This window comes from Salmo trutta, unplaced genomic scaffold (assembly GCF_901001165.1).
Source record: "Salmo trutta unplaced genomic scaffold, fSalTru1.1, whole genome shotgun sequence".
Lineage (NCBI taxonomy): Eukaryota > Metazoa > Chordata > Actinopteri > Salmoniformes > Salmonidae > Salmo > Salmo trutta.
The window spans coordinates 109,783-129,171 of record NW_021823434.1 but is presented as its reverse complement, the minus strand read 5'-3'; the positions used below and the strand labels follow the sequence as shown (position 1 = coordinate 129,171).

Here is a 19,389-nt window from a genome sequence, read left to right as displayed (position 1 = left end):
GAACGCGCTAACAAGAAGGAGCTATTGGGACATAAATTATTAACTTTTTCGAACAAAACTACATCTGTTGTGGACCTGGGATGCCTGGAAGTGCCTTCTGATGAAGATACTCAAAGGTAAGGGAATATTTACAATAGTATATTTGATTTTAGATGGTTCCAAGATGGCGCTAACCTGTATCGCCTAGCCTATTTTTCTAAGCATAGCACCTCGTTTATTGCAAAGTGTGATTTCCCAGTAAAGTTATTTTTAAATCTGGCAATGCGGTTGCATTCACGAGATGTTCATCTATAATTCTTTGAATGACAATATTATATTTTAGCAATGTTTTCAAATAGTAGTTTTGTAAATTTTAGCGCTGCTCCACCGGAAGCATTTGAGGGAAAATATTTTCTGAACATCACGCGCCGATGTAAAATGCTGTTTTTATATATAAATATGAACTTTATCGAACAAAATAATGCATGTATTGTGTAACATGATGTCCTAGGAGTGTCAACTGATGAAGATTGTCAAAGGTTAGTGCTTCATTTAGCTGTGTTTTGGTTATTTGTGATGCATGTGGTTGGTCGGAAAATGGCGATGTGGTTATTTTGTCGATGTACTCAACTAACATAATGTCATGTTTTGCTTTCGCTGTAAAGCCTTTTTGAAATCGGACAATGTGGTTTGATTCAGGGGAAGTGTATCTATAAAACAGTGTAAAATAGTCCTATGTTTGAGAAACAGAAATTATTAGATTTGGTTATGAATATGGCACTCTGATTTTTCGCTGGATGTTGATCCCGAACACGGGATCAGCACTTTTAACACTTTTATTCATATTTACAGATGGCATACAAGTTTGATATTAAGGCACATGAAAGTTCACATGTTCGAGGAGGCATTTCTGATGAAAAACGCATTTTGATAAAAAAATGTTTTTTATGTTCAAACAGCTCTCCTGTGAAGTCGTGACTTGCGACATTCGCCTAGTTTCCTGAATCGGGTCACATATGTTATATGGAAATAGGTAAATGTTACAATATATATTTTTAATTGTTTCTTGTTTTGAGACAAATTACATTAACATCCTACTTTTTGTGTTTCTTTGTGAACAAGCCTGTATATAATTAGATGACAGGTTGTTGTCAATAGACACTACAGAAGCAATGATAAAGGCTACTAATCTAAAGTTGATTTGTCATACAAATAAGGAAGTGGTATTTCCCTAGCTAAGTTATCAGTTGTCAAGACATGCTTTTCTCTGCATGTCTTGAAGTTGGAACCGAACCAAGACATCCTCCCACAAACCATTACAGTAATACACAACAGACCATTACACAGAGTCATTACAGGACATGACATTTCAAAACCTGCTTCTATGATTAGATTAGTGCAATTATGCTTAGGGGATTCACATACTGTTCCTTTAAACAAGAGACACAGTGAAGCAGTCTGACAGTCATAGAGAGGGTTAGGGTTAGTCAGACAGTCAAAGAGAGGTAGCGTCAGAGTGAAGAGGAGCGCGCCACTGGATCTTATTTCACTTATTTCTCCATATTATTTTACTCTTCATTTTGGACCTGTTCTCCAAACCCTCAACCTGCTCCTCCTACTACAATGCCATCCCAACTTGAGAGGCTGGCTCTGTTCCGGGTCTGGTCGTTGATGGTCCTGCTCTACACCTCGGACCACAGGAAGGGCTGGAGACATATCCTCCTCCACTTCCTCAGCTGCCTGACCCTGAGCCTGGCCTTGGGAGGGGCCCTCTTACTGGGCCTCTACTTCTCTCTGAACTACAGCCTAGTTGTGTGTGGAGTCGCCTCAGGCTGCTGCTCCCTCCTGTTGACGGCTGTCCTGTTCTGCTCCAAGAGAGTCCGCTGCTTCTCCTTGCTGTTTCTCATCTCCTGCACTATGAAGCAGGGCAGGAACCTGCTTCTGACGGCAGGCACTGGGCTGGTGATCCTCTGGAATGTCCAGAACACCTTAAGGTGGGTTAGGGTAAGGGGTTAGGCTTAGAGTAAGGGTTAGGTTTAAACTCTTAGAAATATGGCTACGGTTAGGGTACAAATTGTTCCCTTGGGTACGAAAAGATCAAAATACTGTACACGTCATGTACATTCAGAGCTGAAATTCAAACAAAATAACATTTTATTTGTCACATGCGCTGAATACAACAGGTGTAGACCTAACCATGAAATGCTTACTTACAAGCCCTTAACTAACAATGCAGTTTTAAAGAAAATTGAGTTTAGAAAATATTTACAAAGTAACACAATAAAAAAACTAAACATTTGTTTTAATTTAAAGTAACACAATAAAATAACAATAATGAGGCTATATACAGGGGGTACCAGTACAGAGTCAATGTGCGGGGGTACAGGTTAGTCGGGGTAATTTGTACATGTAGGTAGAGGTAAAATGTAGTCATAAAGTCATTTTAAAATCAGCAGATGTCACAAAGTGCTTGTAAAGAAACCCAGCCTAAAACCCCAAAGAGCAAGCAATGCAGATGTAGAAGCACATAATGATCTCACATGGTACTGTTTGGATAATCTAGTATAATGGCACATTTTTGTACCCAATATTTTGAATATAAAAAGGTACAATCATCACACTATGGGGAAGATACAGTACATCTCTGTTTACAAGGGTACTGGAACGAACTACAAAAATCTCTGAAACTGGAAACACTTATCTCCCTCACTAGCTTTAAGTACCAGCTGTCAGAGCAGCTCACAGATCACTGCACCTGTACATAGCCCATCTATAATTTAGCCCAAACAACTACCTCTTCCACTACTGTATTTATTTATTTATTTTGCTCCTTTGCACCCCATTATTTCTATTTCTACTTTGCACTTTCTTCTACTACAAATCTACCATTCCAGTGTTTTACTTGCTATATTTTATTTACTTTGCCACCATGGCCTTTTTGCCTTTACCTCCCTTATCTCACCTCATTTGCTCACATTGTATATAGACTTATTTTTCTACTGTATTATTGACTGTATGTTTGTTTTTACTTCATGTGTAACTCTGTGTTGTTGTATGTTGTCGAACTGCTTTGCTTTATCTTGGCCAGGTTGCAATTGTAAATGAGAACTTGTTCTCAACTTGCCTACCTGGTTAAATAAAGGTTATTATGTACCCTCCATACCCAGCATAAGATAGAATGATGAATGTTTGCCACTTAAAAGGACCTAAGGGCTTTGTCACAGTGGTGGAACCCTAAAAGGCACATTTCTACCATAATCATTATCATATGTCCCAGCATGCTCTACTGCACATAGATTTTTTAAATTGTTTTGAATATCAGGTTTTTTGCATGTACATTGATTGATTGATTAATCTGATGCTACATAAAAGGTAAGTAACATACATTTTTCATGTTATCAGTTAGTTTTTGTATCCAGTTAGTTTTTGTATCCATTACTGAAATGGTTGTTCCAGTTTAATTAAATGGCTTTGGTAGTCTCTTTACAATATTCCTAACCCTGGCAGTCATTCTGAATGCAGATTTCTGGTGGTAAACTGTTCAATTGTTGGATATCTTAACTCTGTCTGGATTCTGAAAGCATTTACACACCACTTTGCAAGCCAGCATAATGTGACACAATTCCATTAACTTTCCCCAAATTCCCAGAATTCCTGTTTGGAAGATTCCTGGAAACGATAGGGAATAAGCATGAAATTCAGGAAGTTACTGGAATTTTGAAACCTTACTTGCAGGCCTGTAAACCCTGATTTTCAGGCCACTGTATTAGGGTAAAACTAGACCTCAAAGTAAGGCCTTATGAGATATAACATTTCTTGTAGTAAAGAGTTACATTTTAATGATAACATTCACTTAGGAACTCATTTGGTGAAGGCCACAGGACTAGCACTTAACAAATTCAACAACCATGTTTTTGTCACTAACAAGTACATTCATGAATGGTAACTACAATTCACTTGAAAAGGAATGGCACACTGGGAAATTATATTGGAGGCGTGGCTTAGTGGGAGTGTGGCTTTCAATGAGCTATTTTTGGACACCCGTGAGTGGAAGTGTTGTACCAGTTTAAATGTTCTATGGTAGAGGAACATTTATGCCCCACAGTACAAGAAACAAGTGGCTCTGTCACTGTGGCAGTACCCTGTGGTAGTACCCTAATCGGTATATTTCCTTGTATTTGAAAGAAAAGCACATTTTGTCCATTTAAAATAACATCAAATCAGAAATACAATGTAGACATTGTTAATGTTGTAAATGACTATTGTAGCTGGAAATAGCCCATTTTTTATGGAATATCTACAGCAACCATCACTCCTGTGTTCCAATGAAACGTTGTGTTAGCTAATCCAAGTTTATCATTTTAAAAGGCTAATTGATAATTAGAAAAACCTTTTGCAGTTATGTTAGCAGAGCTGAAAACTGTTGTCCTGATTAGTTGAGTATCTGTAGCATCAGCATTTGTGGGTTTGATTACAGGCTCAAAATGGCCAGAAACAAAGAACTTTCTTCTTAAACTCGTCAGTCTATTTTTGTTCTGGGAAATGAAGGCTATTCCATGCGAGAAATTTCCAAGAAACTGAAGATCTCTTACAACGCTGTGTACTACTCCCTTCACAGAACAGCGCAAACTGGCTCTAACCAGAATAGAAAGAAGAATGGGAGGCCCCGGTGCACAACTGAGCAAGAAGACAAGTACCTTAGTGTCTCGTTTGAGAAACAGATGCCTCACAAGTCCTCAACTGGCAGCTTCATTAAATAGCACCTGCAAAACACCAGTCTCAACGTCAACAGTGAAGAGGCAACCCCCGGGCAGCTGGCCTTCTAAGCAGGGTTCCTCTGTCCAGTGTCTGTGCTCTTTTTCACATCTTAATCTTTTATTTTTATTGGCCAGTCTGAGATATGGCTTTTTCTTTGCAACTGTGCCTAGAAGGCCAGCATCCCGGAGTCGCCTCTTCACTGTTGACGTTGAGACTGGTGTTTTGCGGGTACTAAGCTTATTCATCACAAAACCATTTGATGTTGCCAATTATTTTAATGATTATTTCATTGGCAAAGTGGGCAAACTTAGGCAGGAAATGCCCACGACAAACAGTGAGAAATTATATTCATGCATTAAAAAAACAAATAATGAAAGAAAAACAGTGCAAGTTTGAATTTTGTAAAGTTAGTGTGGGAGAGGTGGAAAACTTACTGTTAACAATCAATAAGGACAAACCTCCTGGCATTGACAACTTTGATGGAAAGCTACTGAGGATGATAGCTGACTCTATAGCCACTCCTATCTGTCATATTTTTTTTATCTGAGCCTAGAGGAAAGTCTTTGTCCTCAGGCCTGGAGGGAAGCCAAAGTAATTCCGCTACCCAAGAGTGGTAAAGCGGCCTTTACTGGTTCTAACAGCAGATCTATCAGCTTGCTGCCAGCTCTTAGCAAACTGTTGGAAAAAATTGTGTTTGACCAAATACAATGCTTTTTCTCTGTAAACAAATTAACAACAGACTTTCAGCATGCTTATAGAGAAGGGCATACAACATGTACTGCACTGACACAAATGACTGATGATTGGTTGAAAGAAATTGATAATAAGAAGATAGTGGGAGCTGTACTGTTAGATTTTAGTGCAGCCTTTGATATTATTGACCATAACCTGTTGTTGAAAAAACTTAAGTGCTATGGCTTTTCAACCTCTGCCATATCGTGGATTCAGAGCTATCTATCGAATAGAACTCAAAGGGTTTTCTTTAATGGAAGCTTCTCTAATATCAAACATGTAAAGTGTGGTGTACCGCAGGGCAGCTCTCTAGACCCTCTACTCTTTTCTATTTTTACCAATGACCTGCCACTGGCATTAAACAAAGCATGTGTGTTCATGAATGCTGATGATTCAACCATATACACATCAGCAACCACAGCTAATGAAGTTACTGAAACCCTTAACAAAGAGTTGCAGTCTGTTTTGGAATGGGTGGCCAGTAATAAACTGTTCCTGAACATCTCTAAAACTAAGAACATTGTATTTGGTACAAATCATTCCTTACGTGCTAGACCTCAGCTGAATCTGGTATTGAATGGTGTGGCTGTTGAGCAAGTTGAGGAGACTAAATTACTTGGCTTTATCTTAGATTGTAAACTGTCATGGTCAAAACATATAGATTCAATGGTTGCAAAGATGAGGAGAGGTCTAGCCATAATAAAGAGATGCTTTGCTTTTTTGGCACCACTCTCCAAAAAGCCAATTCTGCAGGCTCTAGTTTTGTCTAATCTTGAATATTGTCCAGTCGTGTGGTTCAGTGCTGCAATGAAAGATCTAGTTAAGCTGCGGCTGGCCCAGAACAGAGCGGCACGTTTTGCTCTTATTGTAATCAGAGGGCTGATATAAATACTATGCATGCCAGTCTTTCTTGGCTAAGAGTTGAGGAGAGACTGACTGCATCACTTCTTTTTATAAGAAACATGAATGTGTTGAAAATCCCAAATTGTTTGCATAGTCAACTTACACACAGCTCTGACAAACACACTTATCCCACCAGACATGCCACCAGTGGTCTTTTCAGTCCCCAAATCCAGAACAAATTCAAGAAAACGTACAGAATTATATAGAGCCCTTATTGCATGGAACTTCCTTCCACCTCATATTGCTCAAATAAACAGCAAACCTGGTTTCAAAAAACAGATAAAGCAACTCCTCGCGACACAACGCCTCTCCCCTATTTGACCTAGATAGTTTGTGTGTATGCATTGATATGTAGGCTATGAGTGCCTTTTTAAAAATCTATGTAGTTCTGTCCTTGAGCTGTTCTTGTCTGATGATGTTCTGTATTTTTTCATTCTGTATTATGTTTCATGTTCTGTGTGGACCCCAGGAAAAGTAGCTGCTGCTTTTGCAACAGCTAATGGGGATCCTAATAAAATACCAAATACCATCCACTCTGATTGTTCCAACTCCCCTGTCAGCTATCAGGGCCCCATCCAGTCTGATTGTAAATAAGAATTTGTTCTTAACTGATTACCTAGTGAAAGGAAGGTTAATGTGTTGGGGCTAGGGGGCAGTATTTTCACGGCCGGATAAAAAACGTACCCGATTTAAACTGGTTACTACTCTTACCCAGAAACGAGAATATGCATATAATTAGTAGATTTGGATGGACAACACTCTAAAGTTTCTACAACTGTTGAATGGTGTCTGTGAGTATAACAGAACTCATATGGCAGGCCAAAACCTGAGAAGATTCCATGCAGGAAGTGCCCTGTCTGACAATTTGTTGTCCTTCTAAGGCATCTCTATCAAAAATACAGAATCTCTGCTGTAACGTGACATTTTCTAAGGCTTCCATTGGCTCTAAGAAGGCGCCAGAAAGTGGAATGAGAGCTCTGCAGTCTCTGGGCGAAAAACAGTAGGAGTGTTTGTGAGTGGTCAGGCAGGGAACACTGACACTGGAGCGCGCATGCACAAGAGGACTCCATTTTTTTCTTTCTCTCTTTGAACGAATACAACGTCGCCTGGTTGGAATGTTATCGCTATTTTACGAGAAAAATCCCATAAAATTTGATTTTAAACAGCGTTTGACATGCTTCGAAGTACGGTAATGGAATATTTTGAAATTTCTTGTCACGAAATGCGCCCGCGCGTCACCCTTCGGATACTGACCTGAACGCACGAACATAACGGAGCTATTTCAATATAACTATGGATTATTTCGAACCAAAACAACATTTGTTATTGAAGTAGAAGTCCTGGGAGTGCATTCTGACGAACAACAGCAAAGGTAATAACATTTTTCTCATAGTAAATCTGAGTTTGGTGAGGGCCAAACTTGGTGGGTGTAAAATTAGCTAGCCGTGATGGCCGGGCTATCTACTCAGAATATTGCAAAATGTGCTTTCGCCGAAAAGCTATTTTAAAATCTGACGCCGCGATTGCATAAAGGAGTTCTGTATCTATAATTCTTAAAATAATTGTTATTTATTTTGTGAACGTTAATCGTGAGTAATTAAGTAAATTCACCGGGAGTTTGCGGTGGGTATGCTAGTTCTGAACATCACATGCTAATGTAAAAAGCTGTTTTTTTATATAAATATGAACTTGATTGAACAAAACATGCATGTATTGTATAACACAATGTCCTAGGAGTGTCATCTGATGAAGATCATCAAAGGTTAGTGCTGCATTTAGCTGTGGTTTTGGTTTTTGTGACATATATGCACGCTTTGAAAATGGCTGTGTGATTATTTTTGGCAGGGTACTCTCCTGACATAATCTAATATTTTGCTTTCGCTGTAAAGCCTTTTTGAAATCGGACAGTGTGGTTAGATTAACGAGAGTCTTGTCTTTAAAATGGTGTAAAATAATCATATGTTTGAGAAATTGAAGTTATAGCATTTATGAGGTATTTGTATTTCGTGCCACACGATTCCACTGGCTGTTGACTAGGTGGGACGGTTGCCCAGGGAGGTTAAAACCTCTTACATCTAGACGTTCCGCTAGCGGAACACCTGCTCCAATATCCAATGATGGGCGTGGCGCGAAATACAAAGTCCTCGAAAATCCGAAAACTTCAATTTTTCAAACATATGACTATTTTACACCATTTTAAAGACAAGACTCTCCTTTATCTAACTACACTGTCCAATTTCAAAAAGGCTTTACAGCGAAAGCAAAACATTAGATTATGTCAGCAGAGTACCCAGCCAGAAATAATCAGACACCCATTTTTCAAGCTAGCATATAATGTCACAAAAAACAAAACCACAGCTAAATGCAGCACTAACCTTTGATGATCTTCATCAGATGACACTCCTAGGACATTATGTTATACAATACATGCATGTTTTGTTCAATCAAGTTCATATTTATATCAAAAAACAGCTTTTTACATTAGCATGTGACGTTCAGAACTAGCATACCCACCGAAACTTCCGGTGAATTTACTAAATTACTCACGATAAACGTTCACAAAAAACATAACAATTATTTTAAGAATTATAGATACAGAACTCCTTTATGCAATAGCGGTGTCCGATTTTAAAATAGCTTTTCGGTGAAAGCACATTTTGCAATATTCTGAGTAGATAGCTCGCCATAACGGGCTAGCTATTTTGACACCCACCAAGTTTGGTACTCACCAAACTCAGATTTACTATAAGAAACATTGGATTACCTTTGCTGTTCTTCGTCAGAATGCACTCCCAGGACTTCTACTTCAATAACAAATGTTGGTTTGGTTCCAAATAATCCATAGTTATATCCAAATAGCGGCGGTTTCGTTCGTGTGTTCAAGACACTATCCGAAGGGTAAAGAAGGGTGACGCACCCGGCGCGTTTCGTGACAAAACTTTCAAAATATTCCATTACCGTACTTCGAAGCATGTCAAACACTGTTTAACCTCTTACATCTACACGTTCCGCTAGCGGAACGTCTGCTCCAATATCCAATGATGGGCGGGGCGCGAAATTCAAACTCCTCTAAATCCGAAAACGTACACTTTTCAAACATATGACTATTTTACAGCTATTTAAAGACAAGACTCTCCTTTATCTAACCAAACTGTCCGATTTCAAAAAGGCTTTACAGCGAAAGCAAAACATTAGATTATGTCAGCAGAGTACCCAGCCAGAAATAATCACACAGCCATTTTTCAAGCTAGCATATCATGTCACATAAACCCAAACCATAGCTAAATGCAGCACTAACCTTTTATGATCTTCATCAGATGACACACCTAGGACATTATGTTATACAATACATGCATGTCTGTTCAATCAAGTTCATATTTATATCAAAAACCAGCTTTTTACATTAGCATGTGACGTTCAGAACTAGCATTCCCACCGAACACTTCCGGTGATTTTACTAAATTACTCACGATAAACGTTCACAAAAAGCATAACAATTATTTTAAGAATTATAGATACAGAACTCCTCTATGCACTCGATATGTCCGATTTTAAAATAGCTTTTCGGATGAAGCACATTTTGCAATAATCTAAGTACATAGCCCAGCCATCACGGGCTAGCTATTTAGACACCCAACCAGTTTAGCCTTCATCAAAATCACATTTCCTATAAGAAAAATGTTCTTACCTTGCTTGTTCTTCGTCAGAATACACTGCCAGGACTTCTACTTCAATAACAAATGTAGGTTTGGTCCCAAATAATCCATCGTTATGTTCCATCAAGACGTTTTGTTCTTGCATTCTAGACACTATCCCAACGCTAAATCTCGGCCACGAGCATGACGCAAAATATGACAAAAAATTTCTAAATATTCCATTACCGTACTTCGAAGCATGTCAACCGCTGTTTAAAACCAATTTTTATGCAATTTATCTCGTAGAGAAGCGATAATATTCCGACCGGGAATCTGCCTGTCTGTAAACTGAGGGAAAACCGAAAGCCGGGGGCGGGGCGGGTCATGCGCCTAAGGCTTAGTCCATTGAGTGACCACTCAGCTTTTGCTCTCGTGTGCTTCAGCCAGGGCTTTGAATTACGTCATTCCTGTTTTTCCCGGGCTCTGAGACTCCATTGTTGACGTGCGAAGTGTCACGTAAGAGCAGAGATCCTTTGTAAAAGATAGAGATAATAAAGAAGGGCAAGAAATGTTCAGACAGGGTACTTCCTGAACAGAAGCATCTCAGGTTTTTGCCTGCCATAGGAGTTCTGTTATACTCACAGACACCATTCAAACAGTTTCAGAAACTTTGGAGTGTTTTCTCTCCAAAGCTAATAATTATATGCATATTCTAGTTTCTGGGCAGGACTAATAATCAGATTAAATCGGGTACGTAAAATCAATTTTTATGCGATTTTTCTCGTAAAAAAAGCGATAATATTCCGACCGGGAGTCGTTGTTTTCGTTCAAAGACAGAAAATTTAAACATGGAGTCGTCTCGTGCACGCGCCCCCAGTCTCATTGTTCTCAGATCGACCACTATCCAAATGCGCTACTGTTTTTCAGCCATGGCCTGCAAAGTCATCATTCAATGTTCTGGCACCTTCTGAGAGCCTATGGGAGCGTTAGAAAATGTCACGTTACAGCAGAGATCCCCTGTTTTGGATAGAGATGATCAAGAAGGCCAAGAAATGGTCAGAGAGGGTGCTTCCTGTTTGGAATCTTCTCAGGTTTTGGCCTGCCAAATGAGTTCTGTTATACTCACAGACACCATTCAAACATTTTTAGAAACTTTGGAGTGTTTTCTATCCAAAGCTAATAATTATATGCATGTTCTAGTTTCTGGGCAGGAGTAATAATCAGATTAAATCGGGTACGTTTTTTATCCGGCCGTGAAAATACTGCCCCCTATCCATAACAAGTTAAACTAAAAACAACTTAGTGGCATTCATTGTTGTAGAGCTATGAAAGTTATTTATTTAGATCCACGTGGTTAAGACGAGTCGAGTTAAACATCACAACTCTGCAAATAATTTGCATTTAGGGAAATCTGGTCACAATGCAAACAGTGCAAGGATAAGAAACATTTGAATACCATCTGTAAAAAAAATGTATCCATGCATCCATCCATTTAGTAATCAATTTATTCATCCATTCATTCATCAGAAACCTCAGAGAGGTGTCCAGCAGTCTGGTGTGTAACCTGGAGAAGAAGAGAGTGCTGTTGGATGTCAGTCCAGTAAATAACTATGTCAGACTGTTGAGGTGGGTGGGCGAGAAGCTTAACAACTTCATAGACATTGGAGTTGTCAAATACGAGTCATCGTTCACCGTCGGACACAGCATTGAGTCCAACGATCTGACAGTGAAACTTCAGAATGCTGTCCGAACACTGAACACAACAGCGAAGAGCGCTGAGGTGAGCATCGACCTGGTGATGACTGTGTTCCAGAGAACAGTCCCGGTACTAGGGGTCACCCTGGTCATGATCACCACTACCCTGTTCCTCAGAAAATACTTCTTCAACCTCAAGTACCAGAACACTTTCATCACCAGCAGGTTTATTAGATACGATGATCAACAGAGAGCTGAGGGAAAGCCCTACCTCCTCCCTCTGAGCCCAGAGGAGGCAGATCAGTTCCACTCTATCCCCTCTGCCCGCTTCACACAGAGAGAGGGCTACACCATGCTCTGGTTCCTGGTTCCAGTGCTCACCCACCTCCCAAGCTGGCTCTTTTTCATCTCCCTGGACGCACTGCTCTACTGGCTTATTCTGATTATCAACAAACACCTTCTGGAACTGAAACCATTCAGCATTAACCTGAAGATGAACCTAAACGTGAGTAGAACTGAAACCATTCAGCATTAACCTGAAGATGAACCTAAACGTGAGTAGAACTGAAACCATTCAGCATTAACCTGAAGATGAACCTAAACGTTAGTAGAACTGAAACCATTCAGCATTAACCTGAAGATAAACCTAAACGTTAAAAAAATATATATTTATTTTACTTTAGTTTATTTATTAAATATTAAATATTTTCTTAACTATATTTTCTTAAAACTGCATTGTTGGTTGAGGGCATGTGACAAATACAATTGTATTTAATTTTATTTGAAATGTTAGATTTTAATAGGCTGATAGAACTTCTTGGTAACACTTTAATGAGATACTCCTCCAGAGATGGTTTAAAACCTAACATAATTCCTGCTCCAACCCTAACCCTAATGCTAGCTAGGTTAGGTCAAAGGTCAATCTCTTTTTATCTCTTTCCATTCATCAGGAAGACAACAGCATCGTGTTTATCCCTCTCCCAGGGAGAGTCATCTTGGAGGATTTCTCCTACACCTTCACCCTCTTTCAGGAGGATTGCCTTCCCCAGCCCTCCCTGCTCCTCTCCAGGTCTGTGTTCGGCCTGCCTGTTATCTACGTGTCCTTGACCGATGTTCAATTAATAAATTACAATTATTAATAGATGTTTGTTTTCATTAAGATGCTAAATATTTTTCTCACCAAATTAAGTTTATGTAATATAGACTGTATCGGTCTCAGAAATACCCAAACTACTTCAAAAGCACTGCAAATTACCTAGACCCATGTTGGCATATAAAAAATAATTTTGGGACTGTTCAAGTTCAGTTTGGGACAGTTGAAATTGCACTTCGGGACGGTACCTGTACGGTGAGAAAAGAAGTTAGTTGCGAGTCCTGTCTCTAGGTCTGTGGTCAGCCTGTCTGTTATATACTGGTCCTATACCTGATAACCCTAATCCCAACCCTCCCTGTTCGTCTCCAGGTCTCTGGTCCCCCTGTCTGTTATCCTGGTTGTTCTACTGGTCCTAGACCTGCTGTCTGCCAAGATGGGTCAGCTCAAACTACTGGTCTCAGAACAGTTCTACAACGACAACGCAGACCAGAGGGTGCAGCAACTCCATGCTAAGATCAGTCACAAAAGAGCCAAGACGAGGCCTCCAACGAAGAGGACTGCTCTGCTGAGACTGCTAAAACAAGTACGGGTTCTATCATATTAGCTTCCTATAACTTCATTTGTTTCATATAACTTCATATCATATTAGCTTCATGTAACATCTTATATTAGCTTCATATAACTTAAATGGATACTTTGGGATTTTGGCCCAGAGTCAGATGAACTCGTGGATACCATTTTTATGTCTCTGTATGCAGTTTGAATGAAGTTGCTATCTAGCATTAGCGCGACTGCTAACTAGCGTTAAAACAATGACTGGACGTCCATGATCAAATCAAATCAAATTTTATTTGTCACATGCGCTGAATACAACAGGTTTAGACCTTACAGTGAAATGCTTACTTACAAGTGCTTAAACCAACAATGCAGTTTTAAGAAAATACCTAAAAATAGATATCATCCTGACCAACCTGCCCTCTTAATCCACCTCTGCTGTCTTCAACCAGGATCTCAACGATCACTGCCTCATTGCCTGCGTCCGTAATGGGTCCACTGTCAAACGACCACGACTCATCACTGTCAAACGCTCCCTAAAACACTTCAGTGAGCAGGCCTTTCTAATCGACCTGGCCCGTGTATCCTGGAAGGATATTGACCTCATTCCGTCAGTAGAGGATGCCTGGTTATTCTTTTAAAAATGCATTCCTCACATTCTTAAATAATTATGCCCCATTCAAAAAAATTTCAACTAAGAGCAGATATCCCTTGGTTCACTCCAGACTTGACTGCCCTTGACCAGCACAAAAACATTCTGTGGCATACTGCATTTGCATCGAATAGCCCCCGCGATATGCAACTTTTCAGGGAAGTTAGGAACTAATATACACTGGCAGTTAGGAAAGCAAAAGCTAGCTTTTTCTAACAGAAATGTGCATCCTGTAGCACAAACTCCAAAAAGTTCTGGCACACTGTAAAGTCCATGGAGAATAACCTCACCTCCTCCCAGCTGCCCACTGCACTGAGGCTAGGAAACACTGTCACTACCAATGAATCTACGATAATCGAGAACTTCAATAAGCATTTTTCTACGGCTGGCCATGCTTTCCACCTGGCTACCCCTACCTTGGTCAACAGCTCTGTACCCCCCACAGCAACTTGCCCAAGCCACTTCTCCTTCACCCAAATCCAGACAGCTGATTTTCTGAAAGAGCCGCAAAATCTGGACCCCTACAAATCAGCTGGCCTACACAATCTGGACCCTCTCTTTCTAAAATTATCCACCGCAATTGTTGCAAACCCTATTACTAGCCTGTTCAACCTCTCTTTCATATCGTCTGAGATCCCTAAAGATTGGAAAGCTGCCGCAGTCATCATCCTCTTCAAAGGGGAGACACTCTAGACCCAAACTGTTACAGACCTATATGTATCCTACCCTGCCTTTCTAAAGTCTTCAAAAGCCAAGTTCACCTCTTACATCTAGACGTTCCACTAGCGGAACAGCTGCTCCAATATCCAATGATAGGTGTGGCGTGAATTACAAATTCCTCAAAAATCCCAAAACTTCAATTTTTCACACATATGACTATTTTACCCCATTTTAAAGACAAGACTCTCCTTTATCTAACCACACTGTCCGATTTCAAAAAGGCTTTACAGCGAAAGCAAAACATTAGATTATGTCAGCAGAGTACCCAGCCAGAAATAATCAGACACCCATTTTTCAAGCTAGCATATAATGTCACAAAAAACAAAACCACAGCTAAATGCAGCACTAACCTTTGATGATCTTCATCAGATGACACTCCTAGGACTTTATGTTATACAATACATGCATGTTTTGTTCAATCAAGTTCATATTTATATCAAAAACCAGCTTTTTATATTAGCATGTGACGTTCAGAACTAGCATTCCCACCGAACACTTCCGGTGAATTTACTAAATTACTCACGATAAACGTTCACAAAAAACATAACAATTATTTTAAGAATTATAGATACAGAACTCCTTTATGCAATCGCTATGTCCGATTTTAAAATAGCTTTTCGGTGAAAGCACATTTTGCAATATTCTGAGTAGATAGCCCGGCCATCATGGCTAGCTATTTTGACACCCACCAAGTTTGGTACTCACCAAACTCAGATTTACTATAAGAAAAATTGGATTACCATTGCTGTTCTTCGTCAGAATGCACTCCCAGGACTTCTACTTCATCCACAAATGTTGTTTTGGTTCAAAATAATCCATAGTTATGTTCAAATATCCTCTGTTTTGTTCTTGCGTTCAAGACACTATCCTAACGGTGACGCGCAGACGCTTATCGTGACAAAAAAATTCGAAATATTCCATTACCGTACTTTGAAGCATGTCAAACGCTGTTTAAAATAAATTTTTATGCGATTTTCTCGTAAAATAGCGATAATATTCCGACCGGGAGTCGTTGTTTTCGTTCAAAGACTCAAAGAAGAAAATGGACTCTTCACGTGCACGCGCGCACCCGTCTCGTTGTTCTCAGATCGACCACTATCCAAATGCGCTACTGTTTTTCAGGCAGGGGCTGCAAAGTCATCATTCAACGTTCTGGCGCCTTCTGAGAGCCTATGGGAGCCTTAGAAAGTGTCACGTTACAGCAGAGATCCTCTGTTTTCAAGAAAGAGAATAAAGAAGGCCAAGAAATGGTCAGAGAGGGCACTTCCTGTACAGAATCTTCTCAGGTTTTGGCCTGCCATATGAGTTCTGTTATACTCACAGACACCATTCAAACAGTTTTAGAAACTTTAGGGTGTTTTCTATCCAAATCAAACAATATATGTATATTCTAGTTTCTGGGCAGAAGTAATAACCAGATTAAATCGGGTATGTTTTTTATCCGGATGTGAAAATACTGCCCCCTACCCTAGAGAGGATAACATATTATCTTCATATAATGTCTTATCATATTAACTACGTATAACTCCATAAAACGTCATATCGCACTACCTTCATATATAAGTTCATACCATATTATCTTCATATAATGTCATATCATATCAATGTCATATAATGTCATATCAAATTTATATAACATCATATCATATTTGCTTAATGTAATGGGGCGGCAGGGTAGCCTAGTGCTTAGAGTGTATAACTATTAACCAAAAGGTTGCAAGTTCAAATCCCTGAGCTGACAAGGTACAAATCTGTCGTTCTGCCCCTGAATCAGGCAGTTAACCCACTGTTCCTAGGCTGTCATTGAAAATAAGAATTTGTTCTTAACTGGTTAAGTAAAGGTCATATAACTTAACCTGTTACATCTAGGGGGCAGTAATTTCACGGCTGGATAAAAAACGTACCCGATTTAATCTGATTATTAGTCCTGCCCAGAAACTGGAATATGCATATAATTATTAGCTTTGGAGAGAAAACACTCCAAAGTTTCTGAAACTGTTTGAATGGTGTCTGTGAGTATAACAGAACTCCTATGGCAGGCAAAAACCTGAGATGCTTCTGTTCAGGAAGTACCCTGTCTGAACATTTCTTGCCCTTCTTTATTATCTCTGTCGTTTACAAAGGATCTCTGCTCTTACGTGACAATTCTCACGTCAACAATGGAGTCTCACAGCCCGGGAAAAACAGGAATGATGTCATTCAAAGCCCTGGCTGAAGCACACGAGAGCAAATGCTGAGTGGTCAGTCAATGGACTAAGCCTTAGGCGCGTGACACGCCCCGCCCCCGGCTTTTGGTTTTTTCCTCAGTTTACAGACAGGCAGATTCCCGGTCGGAATATTATCGCTTCTCTACGAGATAAATTGCATAAATATTGGTTTTAAACAGCGGTTGACATGCTTCGAAGTACGGTAATGGAATATTTCGAAATTTTTTGTCATATTTTGCGTCATGCTCGTGGCCGAGATTTAGCGTTGGGATAGTGTCTAGAACGCACGAACAAAACGTCGCTGTTTGGATATAACGATGGATTATTTGGGACCAAACCTACATTTGTTATTGAAGTAGAAGTCCTGGCAGTGTATTCTGATGAAGAACAAGCAAGGTAAGAACATTTTTCTTATAGGAAATGTGATTTTGGTGAAGGCTACACTGGGTGGGTGTCTAAATAGCTAGCCCTGTAACGCCGGGCTATGTACTTACATTATTGCAAAATGTGCTTCATCCGAAAAGCTATTTTAAAATCGGACATATCGAGTGCATAGAGGAGTTCTGTATCTATAATTCTTAAAATAATTGTTATGCTTTTTGTGAACGTTTATCGTGAGTAATTTAGTAAAATCACCGGAAGTGTTCGGTGGGAATGCTAGTTCTGAACGTCACATGCTAATGTAAAAAGCTGGTTTTTGATATAAATATGAACTTGATTGAACAGACATGCATGTATTGTATAACACAATGTCCTAGGTGTGTCATCTGATGAAGATCATCAAAGGTTAGTGCTGCATTTAGATATGGTTTGGGTTTATGTGACATGATATGCTAGCTTGAAAAATGGCTGTGTGATTATTCCTGGCTGGGTACTCTGCTGACATAATCTAATGTTTTGCTTTCGCTGTAAAGCCTTTTTGAAATCGGACAGTTTGGTTAGATAAAGGAGAGTCTTGTCTTTAAATAGCTGTAACATAGTCATATGTTTGAAAAGTGTAAGTTTTCGGATTTAGAGGAGTTTGAATTTCGCGCCCCGCCCATCATTGGATATTGGAGCAGACGTTCCGCTAGCGGAACGTGTAGATGTAAGAAGTTAACATCAACTTTCTTTAGCTCTGAAGTTGCATTCTAGTCATTCATTGAAATTGTAACATAATGAAGAGAAGTGATGGCTTATTCTTTATTTTATTGCAGAAAAGCTTCTGGTTTCCACTGTTCTTCCACACTGCGAAGGAGAATGATATGCGTCTCACCTGAAGTTGAAGAAATCCAAAACAGTGATCATCTGGGAAATTGATTTTTGCGTTGTCATACATTCAGGCAATCACCTGTAGAATTACTTGAAGACCTAGGACTAGATTACATTTTGTTTTTAATTGCATTGCTATTTTGTGTAAATGTTGCACAAAGATCAACAGTTTATTCTAATCGCGGTGAATATGTCTTGTATTATAAACCAATTTCTATAGTTAGTGTGTGAATAAGTTTGTTGTACAAAGGATTGTGCTCCAACACTATCACAAATATGGCTTTGACTTCATTAAAGTTAACCTCAGAGTAATCTTCTCTGAGTTGCTTTGATGTTGTCTTTATGATAGATACAGTTGAAGTCGGAAGTTTACATACACCTTAGCCAAATACATTTAAACTCAGTTTTTCACAATTCCTGACATTTAATCCGAATAAATATTCCCTGTCTTAAGTCAGTTAGAATAATAGTAGAGAGAATGATTTATTTCAGCTTTTATTTCTTTCATCACATTCCTAGTGGGTCAGAAGTTTACATACACTCAATTAGTATTTGGTAGCATTGCCTTTAAATTGTTTAACTTGGGTCAAACGTTTCGGGGAGCCTTTCATAAGCTTCCCACAATAAGTTGGGTGAATTTTGGCCCATTCCTCCTGACAGAGCTGGTGTAACTGAGTCAGGTTTGTAGGCCTCCTTGCTTGCACATGCTTTTTCAGTTCTGACCACACATTTTCTATAGGATTGAGATCAGGGCTTTGTGATGGGCTCTCCAATACCTTGACTTTGTTGTTCTTAAGCCATTTTGCCACAACTTCTACATATCCACATAATATCCACATAATATCCACAGAATTTTCCTGCCTCATGATGCCATCTATTTTGTGAAGTGCACCAGTCCCTCCTGCAGCAAAGCACCCCCACAATAAGATGCTGCCACCCCCGTGCTTCACGGTTGGGATGGTGATTTTCGGCTTGCAAGCCTCCCCCTTTTTCCTCTAAACATAACGATGGTCATTATGGCCAAACAGTTCTATTTTTGTTTCATCAGACCAGAGGACATTTCTCCAAAAAGTACGATCTTTGTCCCCATTTGCAGTTGCAAACCATAGTCTGGCTTTTTTTTATGGCGGTTTTGAAGCAGTGCTTCTTCCTTGCTGAGCGGCCTTTCAGGTTATGTCGATATAGGACTCGTTTTACTGTGGATATAAA

At 39.5% G+C, this 19,389-nt stretch overlaps 1 protein-coding gene across 1 annotated transcript; it reads left to right on the top strand.

The window, feature by feature from the left end:
• The first annotated feature begins 1,745 nt into the window (after positions 1–1,745).
• Positions 1,746–18,492, top strand: LOC115190947 (dendritic cell-specific transmembrane protein-like). The gene is made up of 5 exons (XM_029748989.1): positions 1,746–1,973; positions 11,535–12,207; positions 12,653–12,771; positions 13,165–13,378; positions 18,126–18,492. The coding sequence occupies exons 1-5, from the start codon at positions 1,897–1,899 to the stop codon at positions 18,186–18,188; spliced, it is 1,146 nt and encodes a 381-aa protein (XP_029604849.1). The 5' UTR covers positions 1,746–1,896; the 3' UTR covers positions 18,189–18,492.
• Positions 18,493–19,389: the final 897 nt, after the last annotated feature.

Bases quoted from the DNA above. Each gene is read 5' to 3' on its own strand.
- LOC115190947 (XM_029748989.1), top strand. From the start codon at position 1,897: ATGAAGCAGGGCAGGAACCTGCTTCTGACGGCAGGCACTGGGCTGGTG. The intron at 1,974-11,534 runs GTGGGTTAGGGT...TTCATTCATCAG, and splicing joins AATGTCCAGAACACCTTAAG to AAACCTCAGAGAGGTGTCCA. The intron at 12,208-12,652 runs GTGAGTAGAACT...TCCATTCATCAG, and splicing joins ACCTGAAGATGAACCTAAAC to GAAGACAACAGCATCGTGTT.